The sequence below is a fragment of the Corvus hawaiiensis genome, chromosome 26 (genome assembly GCF_020740725.1).
Source record: "Corvus hawaiiensis isolate bCorHaw1 chromosome 26, bCorHaw1.pri.cur, whole genome shotgun sequence".
Taxonomy (NCBI): domain Eukaryota; kingdom Metazoa; phylum Chordata; class Aves; order Passeriformes; family Corvidae; genus Corvus; species Corvus hawaiiensis.
The window spans coordinates 7,451,831-7,474,670 of NC_063238.1; the positions used below are offsets into that span (position 1 = coordinate 7,451,831).

The following is a 22,840-nucleotide window of genomic DNA, read 5'->3' on the forward strand; positions in this document are numbered from 1 at the left end:
GAACCTGTCTGGGCTCCTTCTCTAAAACAATATGCAACTTTTGTCTCTGCCACTCTCATGCTCTGTAGCATGTAGTAGGAAAGCAGAACTCTCCTTCAGATTTCCTGTTAGATCCTGTGTTGATCTCCTGCCCTGAGGAGGTCAGTGCACTGAGGTCAATTGGAGGTGTGGTAAATGAGTGAATTTTTACTGCAAATGGTGGGATAAGTTCAACTGTTATTTTACCATTTAAAGTTCATTGTACTTGTGAAAGGGATGGGACATGGTGGACCAGTAAAATTTCTTCTTGTATCTTGGAGGACTTTTGAAGCTGCTTAAGTAGTGAAGTGTTTTTCTGGGCTATCACTGAAGGAACACCAGAGTACCAGTTAGAAATGTCTTGAGAAGAGTTTTATGTAAGTAGCTGGGGGAGGGGAGAGGAAGCAAAGGTGAGACAGACATAGTGACAAGGGGAAAAAATTCTGTGTATTTTTCCATTGAAAATTATAGTGATGGATTCCTAGGGAATTATTTCTTAACCTTTCAGGAGCATAAAGTTCTGCTTACTGGAACCCCTTTGCAAAATACAGTAGAAGAGCTGTTTAGCTTGCTTCACTTCTTGGAACCAGGTCGCTTTCCATCAGAAACCACATTCATGCAAGAATTTGGGGATCTTAAAACTGAAGAGCAGGTAAACTTACCTTGCATACTTATTTTTCTATTTAGAAAATACTTCATTACTTGTTTTTTCAACTGATACCTATTTACTTCCTGGAAGACCATAGTGGGTTTATCTCTTCTTTTGTTTGTTTATTTTCATTCAGCTGATGGTTTTTTGCTTTTGGCCAAAAGTAATTTTGCCCTATCACTGTTCTGTTTTTTTATTTTTAGTCCTTTGTCCATTGGTCATGCAGAAACAGGAAAAAAATCCCTTTGTTAAAATGCAGTGCTTAAAAATAGAAGTGGGGTGTCTTGTAATGGTTTCTGGATGCAAATACTTGTAAGAGAATTAACTTGTCAGTTGGCATTCTTCCTTAAGCATCCAAGTGAAGGGACTGTCCCTGGAACTTCTGTGGAATTGACATCTGAGAGTTTTCTCAGTTATTTAAGTGCAAACAGGAACATACTCGAAACCCACTTTAGTAAGAGGTAACCAAATGGAGGGAGGTCTTTTTTTTACTCAGAAACAGATTTATCAGTCTGTCCAATAGCAGAAATGCATAAATCAATACAAAATGAAAGACCCTAGGTGCAACATGTTTTATATCTAAAATGTAAAATGTTTCTTTCTATGTATCAAAATGTTTCAAAAGGCCAAACCACCTCAATATTAGGAGTTAACTGAAGCATGGCATCTTAATTTGGCCCTTTGCATCCTGTGATAATAACTGCATGCTTTTTTATATGCAACTTTTTTGTCTTTGTCTGAAAATTCAATTTTTGATATCTCTTAACTTTGACTGCTTGAATTTGTTGACTTTCTTTGAGAACAACTCTTTCATACATAATAGATTAAATTATGAAATAGCTCTTCCTCTAGCCCCTGGCCTCCTGGCAAAATCATGGGATATGTTTCCATAGGTTGCGCAGGCTATTGCATGTCAGTCAGAATGGACACTGACCTGACTGAAAGTGAGCCAGCTCTGATGCAGAAGCCATGCAGTCCTGTTAGTGCAGTGTTTGAGCTGGAGCTAATATATCCTAACTGTCAATGCAGCTTTTATCTGGCCAGTTCAAAATGACTGTAGCTTTTGAAGCCACACATGGAACTGTTACTAAAATAATGCCATTGGACATGATCAGAATTAGAGCCTTGATTGCTTGGTCCAATAAGTTCAGAAGAACTTCCTTATCTGTTGACACTCAGATGTTTTGGAATTGGGTTTGTCTTTCAAGAAGTGGGACAGGTTATGTGTTAATGACTTGGGGTTTCTCCTCCATTCCTTGCAATCCTATTCCATATATTTTCTCAACTGTTCATCCCTCCGTGCTAATTACCGCGTGGTCTGAAGTTGCTTTATTACTAAGGGAATGGAATGATGTAAATTCAGGAGAAAGTGTCTTTTGTTCTTGTTTCTGCTGTGTGGCTCTGCATCAGGAGATGATGACCAATTTCAGGGTGAATCATTAGCTCTTCAGCACTGAGCTGGTTTGTACTTTGAGACACAACCTAAATGCCAGGTGTTTTGGGTTTTTTTAATATGGAGTATGTTTGAACTTTTCACTTGAAACTAAAGTTTTCACAAAAACTTTAAAAAACTTAGCCTTTTTTTAAAGAAAACTGACATTTTCTTCTTTGCCCCTCCCACCCTTTAGGATATCTTAAAGAATATGCCACAAAACCTAGAGACACTAAAAATTATCAGTGCCATTAAAATTAACAGAAATACAATGTTTTCATTTTTAGACCAGTCCTAAACAGTTTTCTAATTCAGTGGATGTCAAAACTAGGGAAATAAGAAAATAATTAGAAGCAGATACCTGAAGTGGGAAAGTAGCAATAAATACTGCTTAGTAATTAGAAGTGAACTGCAAAAGTTATCTTAAAGTGTCAGAGTTGCTTATTTAACAAAGGGTTAGCTCTGCATGATTTGTGTGTTGTACAGTCCTTGTCTAGAAGAATAGATCTCAGTGAGGTCTATTTAATAACAGACATCACTAAACAGAAGGTCTACACACCAAAAATAGACTTTAGAAGTGTGCATGTCACTGAGTTAACAAGGAGAACCTGCTGCTGAGTCACTGAGGAAAGATTTTTTATGAATGCCCTCTACTTGGCATCTGGGGTAGAAAACAATGATTTTTAGAATTAAGGGAATTGAAAAATGAGTATTTGATTCTTAGCAGTTTTAATTCAGCTAGTTCATTAAACATCTGTTTTCCAGGTGCAAAAACTGCAAGCTATTTTGAAGCCGATGATGCTGAGACGTCTCAAGGAGGATGTAGAAAAGAACCTGGCCCCAAAAGAGGAAACCATCATTGAAGTTGAGCTGACAAATATTCAGAAGAAATACTACCGTGCTATTCTTGAAAAGAATTTCACATTTCTTTCCAAGGGTGGAGGTCAGGCAAATGTACCTAATCTTTTAAACACTATGATGGAACTAAGAAAATGCTGCAATCATCCATACCTTATTAATGGTAGGCTGCCTACTTTTCTCCTCATTTGAGAAGTGGTTGTAAAGATGTTCACTACGTATAAATTCCATTTTAGTGTGTCTTTATGTTTATTCATTTATTTTAAGTAGAAAAGTGAGATAACCTTTTAGGTCGTCATAGGTATGGATATCTGCTAGCTAGGACAGCACTGCTTTTGCAGGCATCTGTGCTGCTTTTTCCCAAGGCTTCTTGGCAAATTTAGTCCTGACTGAGTTAATGTTGGTATTATAAAGTTTTCCTTTCTATTATTTGTGACAAACAAGACTTCAGTTGTCATGCAGGTTGTTGGATGCTGGCATAAATATGGCAATTTTTTCTTCGGTTATAGTTAGCTGCTATTTACTTTCTTGCTGTAGAACATCATAAGGTAGTAACTTAAAATTTCTGAATAAAAAGTTGCAGGGTAAGAAATCATGATCAAGCCTGCTTTTATAGCACATGTTGTCAGTTGATTTTCTTAATTTGACTAGTAAGAGAAAAATTAGGAGGAATGTCATATTAGACTTTAATGACTGTTTTTCAGTGTGATGGTATTGGTTTTACATCAGGATTATCTTTGGCAAGTAGTATAGAATCATAAAATATCTTAAGTTGAAAGGGACCCACGGGGATTACTGAGTCCAACTCCCTGCTCCTCACAGAACTACCTAAAACTAAATCATATGACTTAAGGACCAGATGGTCTTTAAACTCTTGACTCGTGGTGCCATGACCACTTCCCTGGGGAGGCTGTTCCAGTGACCAACTCTATGATGAACCAGCCAGCTATAGCTGTCTGAAGTATGGTAAACTTGTATGTGTTGGTCAGTTCTTCCCTTTGAGGATGTAACACAAGCCTCCATAAAGGGTTGCGTTCTACTACTTTCTTGTTTCCCAGCTCCTGTTTCTTACTAAATATGATTTATGGTTGGTTTATGCTGGTTATAGGCTTCATGATGAAAGACTGTTTTGTTCAAGAGCCATATGTTATGCAATAAAAAACCTGAAATGGTTTTTTATTGTATAACTTCCATATTGCAGTAGTTAAGTTCTTCTCCTTGACATTTTTTGTTTAAATGGAGGGAAAAATGCTTAAACTGATCTGCAAAATTACATCTGATTATATTTCATGCACAAGTAATTATTCCAAAGACATGATATAGGCTTACTCCAAAGTACTTCAACTCATCCATGCTGGTGGCTGTTCAGTTTCTAAACTCATATGACATATAGTGAAGTAGTTTTGTGGTTCTGGTGCAGGGTTTGTTGGGTTTTTTACTTGATTCTTGGGCTTAATTTAATCCATTATATAAATGAGTTTATCAGAATAGTTTAGGATGTTCAGGTTATGAGCATCTGAATTGATGCTTCTTGGCTTTCAGCTGTTTTTAACCTTGCTATTAATTTTCCTTATTTCATGTTTGTTAAAAGAAAAAAACCTGAATATTTTGCTGCTACTTTGTTTTGTCAAATAGAGTTTATAAGTAGTGCTTGTAGTGTTGCCTACAGCAGGGATTTTTTTTTTCCCTCAGAAGTCTTGTATCATTTAATATAATTTAGAGACTTCTAAAGTTCAGGTGTTTATTTAGAAAACTTCAAATATTTTTTGATGACTGTATCTTAATAAAGGGAGGTGGGTTTGTCTCTTGAATGCATTTGCCTTTATAACATTTTTGTGACTTTTTGAACCTTTGGACTTGCTTGGTATCATTCAGCAATGTGGCAGGTGAGTTGAACCTTCAGATTTGAGGGGAAAAAGAAATCCTGATGTGGAGATGGAACTAAACAAATACATCCTTTATAGTTCTAGGACAGAAAATACTCCTACATCCTGTAGTCGCCTGAGCCCAAGGTTCTGTTTTGTTGATTGATATTTAACAGCTTTTTAGCTAGTGTAATGGCACAAGTTTATTTTATTTCTGCTAAGAGTTTTTGCAGTGCTAGTACTTATCCTAGCATACTACTCTCATGATAAATGATTTGTTGCAGTAGCAAGTTCTGTTCTCTAGGCTTAACTGCTTTTATAAAAGTGTTTTTGAATCCTTCTCATTTTCTTCCAAGTCTGTGGGGTTTGTGACCCAGCAGTAGTGCACATGTATTTGAACATTTGAACATGTTTTGTTTTGTGTAAGAGTTGCAAGCAAGTCTTCTATATAACCTTCAGTTAAGGCTATATGATGAAAATAGTATGGTAGGAGTTGAATGCAAAGTGGGGCTTGCTTTCTTGATTGATAGATGTATTCTGTGGTCTGCTGAGACTGGGAGGAGACTTCTCGAGGTAGTTGCTGTATGTTGGGTATTCTCCAGCCAACTTGGGTAAAGCACTGTCTGTCATTTTTCTTAGGGCTGGACTCCTTGTTTTCTCCATAGCAACCCTTCTCAAGTATTTATACATCATTCCTCTCTCTGTCTCCAAGAACCAGCAGTGGGGAATGCCTCTATACTTACACAGCCTAATGCTGAACACCAGAAAGGCTCCTCACTCTTTTTGTTATGCCCCCTTGAGCCCTGGAAGCCTCTCTTAACGAAGAGTAGAAGTGGGGGTTTCCCTGGTTGATCAAACACACATTCAAATACCTTCCTTTCATCCCCTGCTAAAAATCAGCTAGAATAGCAAGTAGTTTTACAGACCTGCAAGTTACTGCATCAAGAAACTTCTGGGTAACAAGCTGCTCAATGTACGTGTTGTAATTGCAATTGAAATAGGAATTAAAAAACCAGGAGGGTCTTTTACAGGATTTAGCTAGGACAGAGTTATTGAAAGAGCAGATTTTTGGAGTTATCTGTAGTGGATTTGGGTCCTGCTAAGGCCAAGCTCTGATACTACAAATTCACCATTCATTAGACCAGATTGTGGGTTTGTTGCGGTGTGGTTTGCTTTTGCAGATGCTGTTCTTGCGTATTGGTTTGATTCATAGTAGTGAAACTTAAATTTGGATATCACAGTTGAGTAAGAAATAATGGATGTAACTTGGAAAGATTACTGAAATTACTGTATACGAACTGCTTGACAGCCTGCTGTATCCTGAAATTGCCAAAGTTCAGTACAGAATTGCAGATTTAGTGCCCAAAATTCTACCTTTTTTTGCAAAGATGGGAGATGATACGATTGAAAGGAACTTTGAGTGTCTGCTTACACTAATTTCATCCAGGCTTACTTTTCTTATCTGCAAACCATTAGGATGAGTAGTGCTTGGAGCAGGGAATCCAGATCAGGAGAATCCAGGGACATAAAACTACCTTGAAATGTGATCACATCTTGAGTCCATCAGGTTCTGTAAAAGCGAGTAGTGGGAGTGCATGGAGCAGCACGAAGCTGTCAGGCAGCCTGCTCTGGGTGAAATCTGGTTCAGGCACTGCATTACAGCAGGCACTGAACCAGCGATCACACAGGGAGGGTGCGTTTCCGTGTTTGTTTACAGGCATCTACTTAGAGCTGGGATTTGAGAGAGAGATGCTCAGCAGAAGCCTGGCAGTAAGCTGTTCTTCCCCCTCCCTCAACCCTTCCATCTTTCCGTGTGCAATTCAAAAGCAGTATGGAAGCTGAATATTAGACAAACCAGAAATATTTTAGAAACTACATTTTGTTTAAAAAAAAAAAAACAAAGCAGAGGCAAAAAAAGATGGCTCCAAAAAAGGGTTTATTTGGAGGTGAAATAAGCTTAAAACAAAGATTCCTAACCCTTTATGTGCCAAGAAGAGCAATCTGATAATTCTTGGAATTGTCCACTGTTTGTAGAAGTGAAATAAAAAATGGAGTAAAAGCATAGGAGAGGTTGAAGAGAAGACTTAAACTTGGTCTGTAGTCTCCTGATAGTGAGCAGAACAAGCAAATAGTTGCTGCTGTGCATATCATTCATAGGCAAAGCGAGTGACCAGAAAGAACTTTTGACTAATGCTGGAAAAAATAAATACATTGGATAGCTTCATCAAACTGAACAAAAAAAATACATTCAGTGAGGAGGTTTTTAATTACTTGGATTTTGGTTTTATAATTAATAATGAAAGGAGCAGGTTTCAGGTCATGTGGATGTTTAAGGCTGATTTCAGAGGCACAGACATTAAATCTTATTTGTATCCCTTGTATTTTCTTGTAGAAACAAGACATTTTTTTCTTTCATGTTGCATTTTTAAAAGGACAAAAACTCAATTTTATCAGTTGAAATATGTTTAATTTTTTCATCTTTTCTCTTTTTTTTTCATTGAATTGTGTGCATCAATAAATAGTTCTATGAATTTATTTAGGAAAGAGTTTAGTGTTGTTCAAAAGAGGGAAAAATGAATTTTCAGTGTTATTTTTTTATTTAGGCTGTATTTGTGTATATGTTTGCTTTAAATTTATGCTTAATATTTTTTATAAATGTTTATTTTTTTTTATAAATGTTTATTTACATAGTGCTTAAAACATTCCTGCAGTTTCTATAGGGTGTTGAAGGCGAGCTCATTGTTTATTAATAAAACCCTTTGCAGTGTTCATGTATTGCTGTCCAATCTTTGCAGGTGCTGAAGAGAAAATTTTGGAAGAGTTTAAAGAAACACACAATGCCGACTCTCCAGATTTTCAGCTCCAGGCAATGATCCAGGCTGCTGGCAAGCTAGTACTGATTGACAAGCTGCTGCCAAAACTGAAGGCTGGTGGCCACAGGGTGCTTATCTTTTCCCAGATGGTGCGCTGCTTGGACATACTGGAAGACTACCTCATTCAAAGACGGTGAGAGCAACAATATAATACAACTGTAAATAAACTGTGCCTTCCTCAGTGACCACCACATTTAACCTGTGTAGAAACCCATGTAGAAAAGGAAGAAATTAAAACAGAATTTTGTATAGTGATCTGAATAAGGGAAAGAGCAAACCTGGAGGTTGCAAGTACTGAGATTTTTCTTTTGGGTGAATAGAAAATTACCCCATATGGAGAGCTGTTAGGTTCTCAGTTTAACTCTCAGTTAAATGTTTTGGTGGCTCTAGAGTTTTTAGTTTAGGCCTAAATTTTTATTGAATTCCTTGGAGTCAGTCTGTTCTTTACTAAGGAAAGAGACAAAGTAGTATGTCTTTACTGATTAAGTTAGTCTCTTAGTTGTAGTTCTTCTGACCCCATAGTAGCATATTTGTCTTTGTTGTTTTTAATTGCATATTCTTCTAAAGAAGCAATGCCATGGCAGTAAAGCAATCTCTATAATGCATCTATTTTTCAGGTACCCATACGAACGAATTGATGGTCGAGTGAGAGGCAACTTGCGTCAGGCAGCTATTGACAGGTTTTCAAGACCTGATTCTGATAGGTTTGTTTTCCTGCTGTGTACAAGGGCAGGAGGTTTGGGCATTAATCTTACTGCTGCTGATACCTGCATCATTTTTGATTCAGACTGGAACCCCCAAAATGACCTCCAGGTAATATTACAAGAGATGATTTTATTGAAAATTTCTCTTTGCCTTTTTACTGTGAAATTTTCTTCACCTACAAGACAAATTATCTGTTGTCCCGCTCTTGAAAGCATAAACAATATTATTTGTATTGAAAAAAAACCCTTCTAAAGTTCCCTGTATTGATTATTTAAATTTTTTTTTCTTATATTTGTAACCTGTAACTGAATATCTGTCTTTGTTTTTTCAGGCTCAAGCACGATGTCACAGAATAGGGCAGAGCAAATCAGTGAAAATTTACAGATTGATAACAAGGAATTCTTATGAAAGGGAAATGTTCGACAAAGCTAGCTTGAAGTTGGGCCTTGATAAAGCTGTGCTGCAATCTATGAGTGGAAGAGAAAATGCCACAAATGGGGTAAGGATTAATTTTTTAAGGTGCATTATCAACAAATGCTATGAGCGTGTTATGCTTTGCTTTGCGTTTTAGCTGGAGAACAGTTGTTTTCAGATGGAGTGTGGCTGATACTTTAAAGTCGGGTTAATTAAGGGCATTGGCTACATGAACTGGCTCAGCCTATCTAATGGCGCACTTATTGCCAAAAGGGGGCAGGTGGAGTCATGTTCCTTCAATCCTGATCCATTCTCATCATTCCACCCTTTACATTATGTTGATCTTGGCACTTTATGGAGTTCTTCTAGTTAGCTTTTGCTGGTGTAGCCTTTTTGCTTTGGGACTTCTTTTTGCTTTAGCTTTTTTGTCAGGTTACTAAGTTAAATCTGCTCCCAGGAGGAGTTTAGCAGTCATCAGAGCTAAAGGGATTCAGTGACAATGAATTATTAAGTCATTTAAACCACTCACATAACTTCACCCTGAGAATTTTGTTGTTTGTATTCTTCTTTAAAAGGTGATTTCAGCATGAATGTTTAATTGACCATTTCCACATTATTGTAGAGCTTCAGTTCTTAAAATGCCAATTAAGAGGACAATCCATCTGATTGTGCTGTCAGGTGAACACCACTGGCTGGTGTCAAAAAAACCCCAAAACCACAACCCCTCTTATGTGTTACAGGTGCAACAGCTTTCTAAAAAAGAAATAGAAGATCTTCTTCGAAAGGGGGCATATGGTGCTCTGATGGATGAGGAAGATGAAGGGTCTAAATTTTGTGAAGAGGATATTGATCAGATTCTCTTAAGACGAACACACACAATTACCATTGAATCTGAAGGAAAAGGCTCAACATTTGCAAAGGTGTGCATTGACATTCAGAGGAAAATGAACAAAATGTGACCAGAATAGGTGGAAGTATATTAAACTGTCTTCTGTGTCAATTTATTTTTCAGTGTACTTATCTTAGGTATTTTTCTTGCAAATGTTGGGAATCTGTATTTCCAGTACTGGTAGCTTCCAGGCTTACCTTTTTTCTTTCTTGACACTACCTCTTCATAAGTCCTAAGTATTGTATTTGCTAGTGAAAAATAGGTATTCTTCATAGCATGCAGTTAAGAAACCAATCCATGTGTTTTTACTTCTACTAGGCTAGTTTCGTTGCATCTGGGAACAGGACAGACATTTCTTTGGATGACCCTAATTTCTGGCAGAAGTGGGCAAAGAAAGCTGAGCTGGATATTGATGCTCTAAATGGAAGGGTAAGAGCTTTATGACTGTTTGTAGTGCAATTAAATTGAAGATTCCCCCTCCCCTCCCCCCAAATTTATACCTTTTCCCTTTCATTTTAGAACAACCTAGTTATTGATACACCAAGAGTAAGGAAGCAAACCAGACTCTACAGTGCAGTCAAAGAGGATGAACTGATGGAGTTTTCAGACCTGGAAAGCGATTCTGAAGAAAAGCCTAGCACTAAGCCCCGTAGGCCTCAGGACAAATCTCAAGGTTATGCACGAAGTGAATGTTTCAGAGTGGAGAAGAACTTGTTGGTTTATGGGTAAGATATGCAAATAAAATATACTAAATGTGGCTAAAGATCTGAAAATAAATTATATATAGTAAATAACTCATCCTTCTCTTGGACACATACACAAAATATCACACTGTATAATGCTTATACATGCCAGTTAGATTTTTTTTGGTTGCTATATATATAAATTGCTTATATATGTGTTATTTAGTTTAAAGTATCTGAGTGTCTCACAGATGGCTATGAGCTCACTGGTAAGATAAGTGGTTTTGTGATGACAGAATATTTGTTTCTGGTTTCTCAGTGTAAAGAATTCTTGAGTTAATGAGTTTTAACCTCTCTTTTCTAAGTGTTGAAGAGAGTAATAGTGTATTTGTAAAGAACAAAATGGTTTTGAAATCAACAGTCAATCTAGACTTTTTCAACATATATTCTGGTATTTTGGCACCATTTAAATTCAGATATTTGGTACTTGACATTTTTCCCATTGAGTGTGCCAATTTGAATTTCATCTCTTTGCAAGCAGGTAGCTGTATTTGACTTCTAACACGGTGGCCTTCAGAACGACTGTCTTTATTTTAGAAATTATTGTGCAACAGTTGCTAGTAATAGGTTTCTGGATCAAAATAGGAATGGTTCCCCAAATCCCATGATTGTAGGAATTGGTTGAGTTTCCTGTTTGTAGCTTACTGGGACCTTTAGAGTTAAACATATGTACTTTATTAATTTGAGTGTAGTTCAATTGCAGCTTTACGAGCAGTGAACTTATTGCCTGTTCTGTAAAATAAACATTCTTAACTCTTTGGTGCTGGAGGTTGGATTCCCTGATGTAACCTACAAATGCAAAATGCATTAGTGCTAACACAGGAGGTCCCAACTTGCTTGATACAAGGAGTTCAATTGAAAGTCACAAATTAAAATACCAGTACCCTGGCTTTTGTATTGAACATATTTTTCTTATAGCTGGGGTCGATGGACTGACATCCTCTCACATGGGCGCTATAAACGTCAGCTAACAGAGCAAGATGTGGAAACCATCTGCCGGACTATCCTGGTGTATTGTCTTAATCATTACAAAGGGGATGAAAATATCAAAAGTTTCATCTGGGATCTGATCACTCCAACTGCAGATGGGCAAACTCGAGCTTTGGTTAATCATTCTGGTATGTCTACCACAATCAAATAATGATGCTAGTAAATAGGGAAGAATTGCTTCAGTCGTGCTATGTATTTGGTTTAAACTATAGCCATTCTGACATGTCGTAGGATCTTGTCAGATTTTATGAGTAAGGTGGGCTTTGACTTGGTCTGTACTTAAAGGGGAAGTCTCCCTCAGACACTTTGTAGAATGCAGTGCTCTTTCCCTTAAATTAGTTTTAAACAAATATTCCAGCATAATTTTTCGTTGGCACCTATTGCTGGAGTTAATCTCTTTTAAATTGCCATAAATCAGAAAGCTTGTTTCCTTACGGCCATTTAGATTCATGAGAATTTTTACAAGAAATATTTATATAACACCATTTTCTGGCTAGCACTCTGAATTTTGAAATCTTCACACCTAAATTTGCATGAAAGTTTTGGTTGATTTTGTTGCTTGCAATTTTCTGTACTGAATTAAGTTGCTGTTCAGTTTTTGGTGGTTGTGTTGCCCACGAAGTAATGAATATAGCAGTGATACTTAGCTTTAAATGTGTGTTTGTAATGTTGTTTGGGGTGAGAGTTTTTCTGTTCAGATTGTGTGAGAACTATTGGGGTTTTGTCTAGGTCTGTCTGCACCAGTGCCCAGAGGGAGGAAAGGGAAGAAAGTAAAAGCCCAGAGTTCACAGCCAATGCTGCAAGATGCTGATTGGCTCACAACCTGTAATCCAGATGTATTATTTCAAGAAGACAGCTATAGGAAACATCTCAAACATCACTGTAATAAGTAAGTACTAATAAATGTTTCATTTAGAGGTTTGGGATTCTTTTTAACTACATGCTTTTGAAAAGTCCACAACTTCATTTGGATATATTTAATAGAACACAGGGCCATTTAATGGGATGTAAAGGCCATTATTACTTTTTAATTTGGGGATAATCATCTTAACAGATATCTGGATACTTCTGTAAGCTCTTTATGACAATCAGCACACTTCTGAAGAAAATTATTCTCTACTTACTAAATAAGAATGGAATCAAATTAGGTTATTTTTTTACTATAGAAAGTGAAGACTATATTCCTACACTAAGTCTATTTCACTTGACAATTGGCTATCTTTAAATAAAAGCTGTTTGTTTCCTACCTTCTTGTGGGGTCCCTCAGGCTGGTGTTTAAAGTTCTGTTCCATAGATGTTAAACTCATATATCCAGTTCTTAGTTTCACGAGTTTCATGTAGTAGTTCACCTATATGTGGGTGTATCTTTTGTCTTCATTTTTTCTCTCCCTTTCTTGCTTGCTCTCCACATCATACAGAATATTTATTCTTTCTCCTTTGAGATGAAATTTCTCACCAAACTCTTCTACCTGAATTGATTTGTCCTGATTTTATTTTTGAAATTCTAAACACGTTACTAAACCAAAGGCCTTTGGCGATAAAGATCATTGTACATAATGTTTTATTGTTGTATGAATGTCTCTTAAGAGCCTTTCTTACATATTTTCTTTTGGCTTTTGTTTTGTAATATCTTATTTTTGTGTCAGCTTTCTTTGATGCCATCTCAGTTTTGCTTACTATATTCTCCATTACAGACACTGAACCTTGTCCCAAAACCACCTTGGTTTAGAGTTGGGGATGTGGTTGATTGCTTTTGGGATTTTGTGGTGTTTGGTTTTGTTTTTAAATTTCTACTCCTCATTTTATATATATATATATATCACACAGTTGCAATACAGTGTTAGTGAAAGGTCGTCTTTACTTTTGTGGTTTGAATATGTATTGTGTCTCATTAATACTGTTTAGTGGAAAGAAATTATTGATTTGAAAAGTACCTGTGGGCTGTCAATAGGGGGTGTGATATGAAGAAGGAAAGGAATTTAAGGGGTTTATTAGCTCAAGTCCAGATGCTAACCAAGCTTGATTTTTAGCTGATGACAACAGATATTCATAGAATTACGTTAGTGAGTGCACTTCCAAATAAACTGCTTTCTGACTTTTCTGAACTGTTACTTGAGTCTGTTACTACATTTCACTTGCTCTTAAAGTAATAAAATTCTTTCCTGTAACATTACTTTAATCTCTCAGGTAACATGTCGTCATTACTTGCTGTATCAGTTTGCAGATCCCACTTAAATTCATTTTTTAAGTACTGCTTCTTTAATAATACAATAGAAAATTACAAGGACTGGGAAGACTGGTAAATGTGCATGAATGTTTTCAGTTGCTATCTTTTTCCTTCACTTCCCAGATTCACCAGGACTAAATGAATTGTAGAAGCCACATGTTTTTAGCACAGGTAAAATCAAACAGAGGTGGAGCCAGTTAATAATCTGAGTAATTTCCTTCAAAAGGTACCAGTAGAAGTTGCCTTTGTAAGAATTGGTGTCCTCTCCTAAAGTACCATGTATGCTGGTTTAATGCATAGGACTCCTGAAAGGTGCAAAGAGCCAGTGGTTTTTGGTTTATCTTGGGTTTTATTTCATGCTTCTCTCTTTGGCCTGATGTAACAGCTGTTATTGCTTAATACTAAGCTGATAGAGACCCTCAACAGCTTATTTACATAGCCACACAGGGCGCAGGGACACCTTACTGGTCCCAGTTACTGTGTATACAGAAAGAAGCATGTCTGACGTGTTTTGAATTGCAGACATGACCTTAATTCAAATCCCTGCTCTTCCGAGGTTTGATTGAATAACATGTGTGAAACCGGGTATTGCTCCAGTGGCACCTGATCTCTAACAAGGAGATCTCCAAACTGGTGGTGGTCTAAATTTTTCATGCAAGTGGGTGATCAGATTACTGCTTCCCTGGTCATCTTGCTGTTCCAGGAGCAGCAGCAATTCAACAGTTGCCGTGATGGATTTGGGTACAGTGAGAGGGCGGGCTGAGTAATCTCCATCTTAGCTGGTACTGGTTTTACTTCATGAACTAGGCAGCAGGGGGTGCCCTGAATTGGGTAAACATAGGGGAGAGCAGGATTATTTTCAGGTAGATACTTTTTCTACAGAAATGACCTCTTTTCTAGTCTCCTTGAAAATCCAGTCTGCCATTCTCTCTCCTGCCAGCTTCGAGTGTGACCACAACACCTGACAGTGCTTCCAAAAACGACTGTAGTATTGCAGAAATGGGGAAAAATTAACTTGGCAATGAAGATTTTTCACTTCCTTGTAACAGTTAGATTGTGCATAGGTAAAATTAAATAGCAGTTTGAACTATAAAGAGTAAAAATAGTTAATATCTCCCAAGGGAAATGGGGGATTATTTTTCCCCCCCCATTCTCAGAAGCAAAAAGTTGTATAATCTGAAAAACCTGACATTCCATATTGAGGGTTTATTGTAAGGTAGTAAAACCAGATTTTATATCTCGTTTATTCCTACAACTTCTGATGTGCTTCCAAAAATGGTATTAAGGCAGCAGCTGAGGAAATTTTATGAGATAATGAAGCAGAACAGTTACTGAAAGCCATCTGCTCAGTTGTTTACAAACTTGCTTCAATACTTCAGAGGCAGTGGTAGAGTACGTGTCTAAACTTCACAAGCTGCACTAGGTAGAACTAAATGAAATGCGCCGGGGCCGGGCTGAGCTGGGTCCCTCTCTGTGCAGTGTAAGCAGTTGCCAGGCAGGCCTGTTGGAAGCCAGCAGAAAGCACCACACAGAGGTGATTATGTGCCACCATCTGTCACGCTTCAAGCCTACCATACAGCATGGCTAATCAGCCTTGGCAGGATGATGGATGAACAGCAGCAGCTGCCAAAAGCCACTGTTGGCAAACAGTCCTGAAGTTAAGAACTTTTTCCCCCCTCTGCCTTCCTCTCCAGGGTCCTGCTGCGTGTCCGCATGCTCTACTATCTACGACAAGAAGTTATAGGGGACCAAGCAGACAAGATCTTAGAGGGTGCTGACTCAAGGTTAGTGCAAGTGCAGGTTTATTTTTTGCTTTATGACACTGGCTTTTGTAAAGTACACGTACTATAATAATGCAGCATTTAGAGGTGGTCACACTTTATCTCTTACATGTCTATTCTCCGGCAGCCTTATTATTTTATCAAGTGCAGTGGGTAATTTTCTTGGGGGAGGAAACGATGTGGGAAATGACAGAAGTGGATTTGCAGTTCTGCTAATATTGAGGGATTATTCTATCTCAATTTAAAAGATTTTTTAAAAATACTAAGACCTTAAATGAATCATATTTAGATAACCATTTGACTCCCAAAATAGCTTAATGGGGGGATGGGGGTGGGATGTTGAGGGTTTTTTTGGTTGATTAATTATTTTTTGTTGTTTGTTTGTTTAACCATCCTAATTATTTTTTTAGGCTATTGGATTTTGGGGTGGTTTTCTACCTCAAAATTTATATTTATAGAGCAGCATAAACCACTTGGGGGTTTTTGGGTTGGCTTTTTTTGTTCTGTTTTTTTTTTTTTTAATCTTTGTCCAATAATACCTTTGAGAATGTATATAATGCTGTCTTGACAGTGAAGTAGATGTATGGATACCTGAGCCATTCCATGCTGAAGTTCCTGCAGACTGGTGGGATAAGGAGGCAGATAAATCCCTTTTAATTGGAGTATTTAAACACGGTAAGTGATGTCTCACTCTCAACAAAACTCAGTTGTAAAGCTTTCAGTGTGTAGGACTGTTCAGTCATAATATTAACAAGTATTGTTCCAAAGAACTGTTGGCTTGTATCTCCCTTTTTTCTTGCCTGCATTAAAAACCTAATATGAGCTGTAAATATCAGATGCTGTTTTTAAATGTTTGCAGAACATTTGAGAAGAAAACATTACTTTCTTGGCTGTAAATAAAACAAAGCCATATTTGTTTAAATAATAGCCAAATAGAAAGATAGATCTCCATAAACTTTGCTTCCAGCACTGCTTCACTTGCTAACTCTGCCAAACAGTGTCAAAGTGGACGGTGGGCTTAACCTCTGCTATTAATCTGTACAAGTGCCTCCTGGGCTTTGTTCCAAGCAATATTTCACAAATGTCAGTGTTGAGAACTCCCGGCTCCCTTGAGTGGGATGCAGCCTTGTTAACTTTGAAAGGCTGGGGATGCAGAGCTGGCATGATATATACAGTGAGCGATTCCTGATTATAATCCCAATTCTCTGGAGGTCGCAGAGGTATTCTCAGCAGCCCAGCCTGACTAAAGGGGAGAATGATGGCTTATAAAACCTTTCATGATTACAGTTTGGCTTGAGGCTCTACAGCAGTTAGGAGCAGTGTGTTGTAGTACAAATCCTAATTGAATTGTGCTGTTCTGCCTATGTACAGCAGCTCTGTGTTGTGGGCTCAGCTGAGGCAAGTCTAGTCTAAAAATCATTTTCCTGCAGTGCACTGTTGGGATCTGCCATTTTCCATCTAGTCAACTTGGGCAGTAAAAAAGCAAACAGCAGTTTGAAAACCATAGAGGGAACAGTGTCATCTTACTGACATGCATCATCCTAAACCTAATAAGACAGGTTCGTTGGCCTTACGTATAACCCATGTATACAGCATTTTTGCAGCCTATATTGAGGGTTCCAGCAGGGCTGGAGCTATAGAAAATACGTGTGTGTGTATGTGTGCGCTTCCATTTGCGTCTGCGTGTTTCCACTGGCAAGTATCGAATGTCAAGAGCCACTGTGAAAGTCATATAGGAAACTTAAAGAAATTTTTCACTTGTGAAAGGTTTTTACTTTACTTTATAATGACATGAAATTTAGTGCTTTCTTCACTGTCTTATATGTGTTAATGTTATTGATGGGAAAATGTTTCCGTGCTGTTGGAATTTACCAACATGAACAATTTTTTTACATGAATTAAATGTTTCCAGCATGGTGACAGCTCCTTTGTTTTATTTAAAAATAAATCATGAATCCAGAAAATAGTACTTCTACTGCCTCGACCTGTTCTATTCACAGCTGGTCATAGCTTTTAAAAAAGCATTTGTCTCCCGCTCTGCATGCAGGTTATGAGAAGTACAATTCTATGAGAGCTGATCCAGCACTGTGCTTTCTGGAACGGGTTGGCATGCCTGATGCAAAGGCCATAGCTGCTGAACAGAGAGGGACAGACATGTTAGCAGATGGTGGTGATGGGTAAGGAGAACATGAAAAAATTAATAAACTTTATCAGCATTGTATATGTTGGCATGGTTTCATATGTCATATTATACTTACATGCTGCCTGAGGATATGAAGTGATCATATGATGTACAAAGTACATAGAATTGTTTACACAGTTGAGCATGAAATATAAATGTGTAACTTGGTACAACATACTGATGGCTTTTGTAGCTTTTTTTTTCTTTTGTCCAGAAAATCAGCCCCCTCTCAAAACCAGTATTTTTCTTGAAAATATTTTTAAAATATTTTATAGGGGTGAATTTGACAGAGAGGATGAAGATCCAGAATATAAGCCAACTAGAACTCCTTTCAAGGATGAAATTGATGTAAGAACTCCCAATTTTCTGTAATTACAAATATGTACAATTATAATTGATTCTCCATATTTATTTTAATGTGTGTTTTAAAGTTTGAGAGCTACCAGATAAACACACCTTACAAAGATTGTTTGCTGCTGTGTTAGACAGATGACATATTTTTCTCCTCAAATCATGACATATGGTCAAAACTGAAAACTAAAATAACTTCTGTCTTCTCCCCAAGGAATTCGCAAACTCACCTCCAGAAGATAAAGAGGAGTCCATAGAATCACACACAAGTAAGACTTACAGCAATGAAATTAAAAAGGCAAAAAGGGATTGTTTAGTGAAAGGTGGGCTGTTTATATTACCACATAAAGGGATAGGAAGTGTTTTGGGACAATACCACAGTAAGCTTTTTGCTGCCAAATCTCTTCATGCTTCACATTTTTCAAAACAATTACATACTGTCTTTGAATAATCCACATTATGGTTCTCTGGATTTCTAATTACATAGTAGAAACCATGATGATAAAGACCGGATGTTTCATAATGCAGCCGTTGATGGTTTTGCCGAGATAATCTTGGAAGTTACAAATATGTTGTTTCCTCAGTATGGAGGAAAATTGCCAAGTTTAAGTGATAATAATAATAAAGTGGGAAACGATAAGCATAGGTGTTTCCTCAGAGGCAGAATGATCTTCTTAGCAATGTATTTAAAGACGCATTGCATTAATTTAAATACTTACAGTGCTCATAATATGTTTGCATTCATAACATCAAATCATAATGCTTGATGGTTATCTCTAAATGCTTCTCAAGCATTTCTTAGAGTTGGATGGTTTGATTCTATTTTTTCTCTCTTACCAATAGTTATCCTGTTTCTAATTCATTATGCACCAGTATTAGAGGCACATGTTCTTATCTGATAAAACAGGAATCCAGTTATAGCCATAGAAACTTGGAAATGTTTAGTGTTGGTTTTGCAGTGCAAATACTTCTCTGTTCTCTAGACAAGCACAGTGAAAGCAATGCTGATTTAGGGCAACTCTACTGGCCCAACACTTCAACCCTGACTACCCGTCTGCGTCGCCTCATTACTGCCTATCAGCGCAGCTATAAAAGGCAACAAATGAGGCAAGAGGCACTAATGAAGACTGACCGCAGGAGACGTCGGCCTCGAGAAGAAGTGAGGGCACTGGAGGCAGAAAGGGAGGCTATAATAACTGAGAAACGACAAAAGTGAGTTTCCTGGTGATATCTATCTTTAAATCTTATTTGAGCTTGTGTGTCACCCATACTGCTCTTTTGTTTTGAAAGAATAAACTAAGGGGGTTTTGAGGCTTTTAAACTGTGTTTGGACTCTCATTTATCCAGTGGCCTCACATATCCTGCTTCTTCCTTGACTAGGTGGACAAGAAGAGAAGAAGCTGATTTTTATCGTGTGGTGTCTACTTTCGGAGTTATTTTTGATCCTGTGAAACATCAGTTTGAGTGGAATCAATTCAGAGCATTTGCCAGGCTTGACAAAAAGTCCGATGAAAGCTTGGAAAAGTATTTTAATGGCTTTGTGAATATGTGTAGACGAGTGTGCCGAATGCCAGTCAAACCGGATGATGGTAAGTTTTAACTGACTGGAAATCAACATGAATATCGTGAGACCATGGGACTGTTGAAACTTCATGCCCAGGTGTAAAGATTTTGAAATGGGTGTGCATTCAGTCCATGTTAAACAATACAACTCGGTGTCCTTGCAGAACCTCCTGATCTTTCCACGCTGATTGAGCCGATCACAGAGGAGCGCGCTTCTAGAACTTTGTATCGCATCGAGCTGCTGCGCAAGATCCGGGAACAGGTTCTCCATCACCCGCAGCTGGGGGAGAGGCTAAAACTTTGTCAGCCAAGTCTGGACCTGCCAGAGTGGTGGGAGTGTGGTAAACATGATAAAGACTTACTGATTGGTGCTGCTAAACATGGAGTCAGTAGGACAGATTATCACATTCTGAATGATCCTGAACTCTCTTTTCTTGAGGCTCATAAAAACTTTGCTCAAAACAGAGGGACAGGTAATGCAAATACTGTCTCTTCTGTAAACCCTCTGGGTGCTGGCTGCAGTCAAACACCCCCAATTGTCCCATCCACACCAGTACAAGAAGAAAAGACTACAGAACAAACAGAGTCTAAAGTTGAAGGGTCTGAAAATCCAGCAGCCAAAGAAAAGTCTGAAATCAAAGAGGAGACAGATACTGCAGATAAGGACACTAAACCAGACTGTGATGCTGAGGCCGAGCCTGGCTCTGTTAAACGTGAATTGAAAGACATAGAAATGAGTACAGATGTAGATCCAAAATCTATTTCTGAGAAAGGTTCAGAAGAAGATGAAGAGGAGAAACTGGAAGATGATGATAAATCAGAAGAATCCTCCCAACCTGAAGGTAATACATTGGTCAGATCAGTTCTATGTGCTTAACATAAGCCCCACAGCTGTTGTAGCTCGTGCCAGCTGGTAAATGGCACACACGGTGCCATTATGGGGTATGGGATGGGCTACATGTAGCAGTTCCTCTGCCCTTCCATGTATCAGGTGGCTAAATAAGCTTTCATAAGAACCATCCAGCATCAGTGGGGTATTCCCCCACAAGGGATGATTTCCAGGATAGCTCACTGAGCCAATAAGCATGGTCTCTATGCCAAATGTGGATGGCTGGGGCTCTGCTGTAGGAATTAACTGAACAAAAGCCCAAGTTAGAAATGTTGTTTCAAGCCTGGTTGCCTTAGCCTATCTAGCTGGGTGGACACTGGATGTTAATGCCTGGTCATGATTGTTATTCAGCAGGAGCAGTCTCTCAGGGTAAGAATTTTGATGAAGAAAGCAATGCCTCTATGAGTACCGCAAGGGATGAAACACGCGATGGATTCTACATGGAAGACGGGGATCCCTCTGTGGTTCAGCTGCTTCATGAGAGAACATTTGCCTTCTCTTTCTGGCCTAAGGTTGGTTAGGGGTAGAAAGATGTGTCTCTTTTAATTTAAGTAAAATATGGGAAATGTGCTTGCAAAGTAACAGTGAGCTTTTGTGAGATACTGTGCTTCTGGCAGGCAAGAGACCTTTTTCTGTGAATGATATGTGGAATAGCACTTTTTTCTTCAAGTTCATAAAACTAGCAGCGAAAATGAAAGAAATTGCTTTTTTTTGTAAAATAGTGTCATTCAGTAAAACAATGGACTGCTGGCAGACATGAGTTCTTCAAAGGGCCCATAACCCTATGTCAGCAGAGTCCCACCTCTTGCACCACTGTACAGTTTTGAACTAGGAATTTTGCCTGCAGAGCAATCTGCAGAATTTAGAGCAGACTTTCTAAGATCACCTTTTTATTTTGGGGTGAGGAGATTGTAGGGAAGAGTTTTTGGTGACCTACATGATCTAAGCCATTATGTAATGTTGACAGATGTAATTGTATTAAGGTATCCTGCAAACATAAGCATCAGTTTTAGATAGGGTAAAGCTGTATCTTATTTTGGTAACAATGCAGAAAATTATCTAATATAAAATGTTTTTAAAAATACAAAGCCGTAACCTTGTAGTAAATCCATACTTAATTTAGTACTCTCCTTTGCAGTAAGGGGAGAGAGAAAAATAAAGTAGTAATAGTCTTAAGCTTACTAATCACCATAACAGGGCCATCTGGTTGGGGCGGGGGGGAAGGGGGTAGCAGGGCAGGAGGACCTTGCTCTTAATAGGCTTATTTCTGGGGAAAGCAAGCAGTCTGTTGCAGCTGCTGAGATTTGCTAGTGGCTCTTGCACTGTTTTGCTGTTCAGGAAGCTAACTGATGCTCATATTCCCTAACCAGCAGTATTTCTTAGAGTTCCGAAGTTTCTACTACTTCAGGCAGGCTAGCGTAGAATGTGTTTGAATACTGAAATGGAAAAAAAATCAAATCATGCTCATTTTCTCTGCTTTCAGCAAGTATTTTGGAAATGTGCACTAAAATCTTATTCCAGTCGTAGTGTGAAAGTAGAACAGAAAATCCTTCATCTGTATAGGTTCATCATAAGTAGACTAATAAACATAATTAGAGATTTTTAGTGTACACGCTTCAGTGAAATTTGAAGTGATAATGGGCGTGGAATGAAAATTGACATTCATTAGATGTCCCTAGGTTGGTGCCCGTTTCATAATGTTGAACTTTATTAATAGTGACGCTAATGAGGATCCACTTCCTAGGACAGAATTGCAGATCCAGCCTCTTGGATCTTGAGAACTGCAGCTTTAAGACACTGATTGCAGATGTGTTTATTTTCCCTTCCTAACTGTTGATTTTGCTAACTAGTGAAGTTTTGTAAAACAACAGGGAGTTTCTATTAAATTTTTCAATTAGTACATTGTCATACAGAAAACTTGGTCTGTCTTTTCTCCTTCCCCTCACAATATAAATGCAGCTTATAAAAGTTTATTATAAAAGTCCTATTAAAGTTTTGTTCTACAAAATTGTGTTAGCTTCTTGCAAGGTGATCAGTTTATCCTAACATGCAAGAATAAGTGTTTCTGAATGTTGTCCTTAAGCTCTGGAACCTGGACTGTGTAATAAGACTCATTTGAGTTTAAAAGGCAACATTTACACTGAAGGTTCATTACATACTTTTCCTTTATTCAGGACCGAGTAATGATCAACCGATTAGACAACATCTGTGAAGCAGTGCTGAAAGGGAAGTGGCCAGTAAATAGGCGCCAGATGTTTGATTTCCAAGGGCTCATACCTGGGTACACTCCAACAGCTGTGGACAGCCCTCTGCAGAAAAGGAGCTTTGCAGAGCTCTCCATGGTTGGTCAAGCCACTGTCAGTGGCAGTGAAGATCTCACTGCTTCTCCTCAGTTATCAAAGGCAAGGCTG

At 38.1% G+C, this 22,840-nt stretch overlaps 1 protein-coding gene across 7 annotated transcripts in view; it reads left to right on the forward strand.

The window, feature by feature from the left end:
* CHD7 (chromodomain helicase DNA binding protein 7) overlaps positions 1–22,840 on the forward strand; it is a 131,872-nt gene that overhangs the window by 103,721 nt on the left and 5,311 nt on the right. For 6 of the 7 annotated variants that reach the window (XM_048286429.1, XM_048286432.1, XM_048286427.1 and 3 more), the window contains 20 exons: positions 527–670; positions 2,865–3,120; positions 7,618–7,828; positions 8,313–8,508; positions 8,732–8,899; positions 9,555–9,734; positions 10,022–10,132; positions 10,223–10,428; positions 11,365–11,564; positions 12,166–12,325; positions 15,358–15,447; positions 16,016–16,119; positions 17,492–17,621; positions 17,902–17,974; positions 18,192–18,246; positions 18,961–19,189; positions 19,358–19,566; positions 19,705–20,382; positions 20,781–20,941; positions 22,604–22,831. In XM_048286429.1, the coding sequence (XP_048142386.1) occupies positions 527–670; positions 2,865–3,120; positions 7,618–7,828; positions 8,313–8,508; positions 8,732–8,899; positions 9,555–9,734; positions 10,022–10,132; positions 10,223–10,428; positions 11,365–11,564; positions 12,166–12,325; positions 15,358–15,447; positions 16,016–16,119; positions 17,492–17,621; positions 17,902–17,974; positions 18,192–18,246; positions 18,961–19,189; positions 19,358–19,566; positions 19,705–20,382; positions 20,781–20,941; positions 22,604–22,831 (3,789 nt within the window). The remainder of the gene's footprint in view (positions 1–526; positions 671–2,864; positions 3,121–7,617; positions 7,829–8,312; positions 8,509–8,731; positions 8,900–9,554; positions 9,735–10,021; positions 10,133–10,222; positions 10,429–11,364; positions 11,565–12,165; positions 12,326–15,357; positions 15,448–16,015; positions 16,120–17,491; positions 17,622–17,901; positions 17,975–18,191; positions 18,247–18,960; positions 19,190–19,357; positions 19,567–19,704; positions 20,383–20,780; positions 20,942–22,603; positions 22,832–22,840) is intronic. The other variant, XM_048286431.1, reaches the window with a different exon arrangement.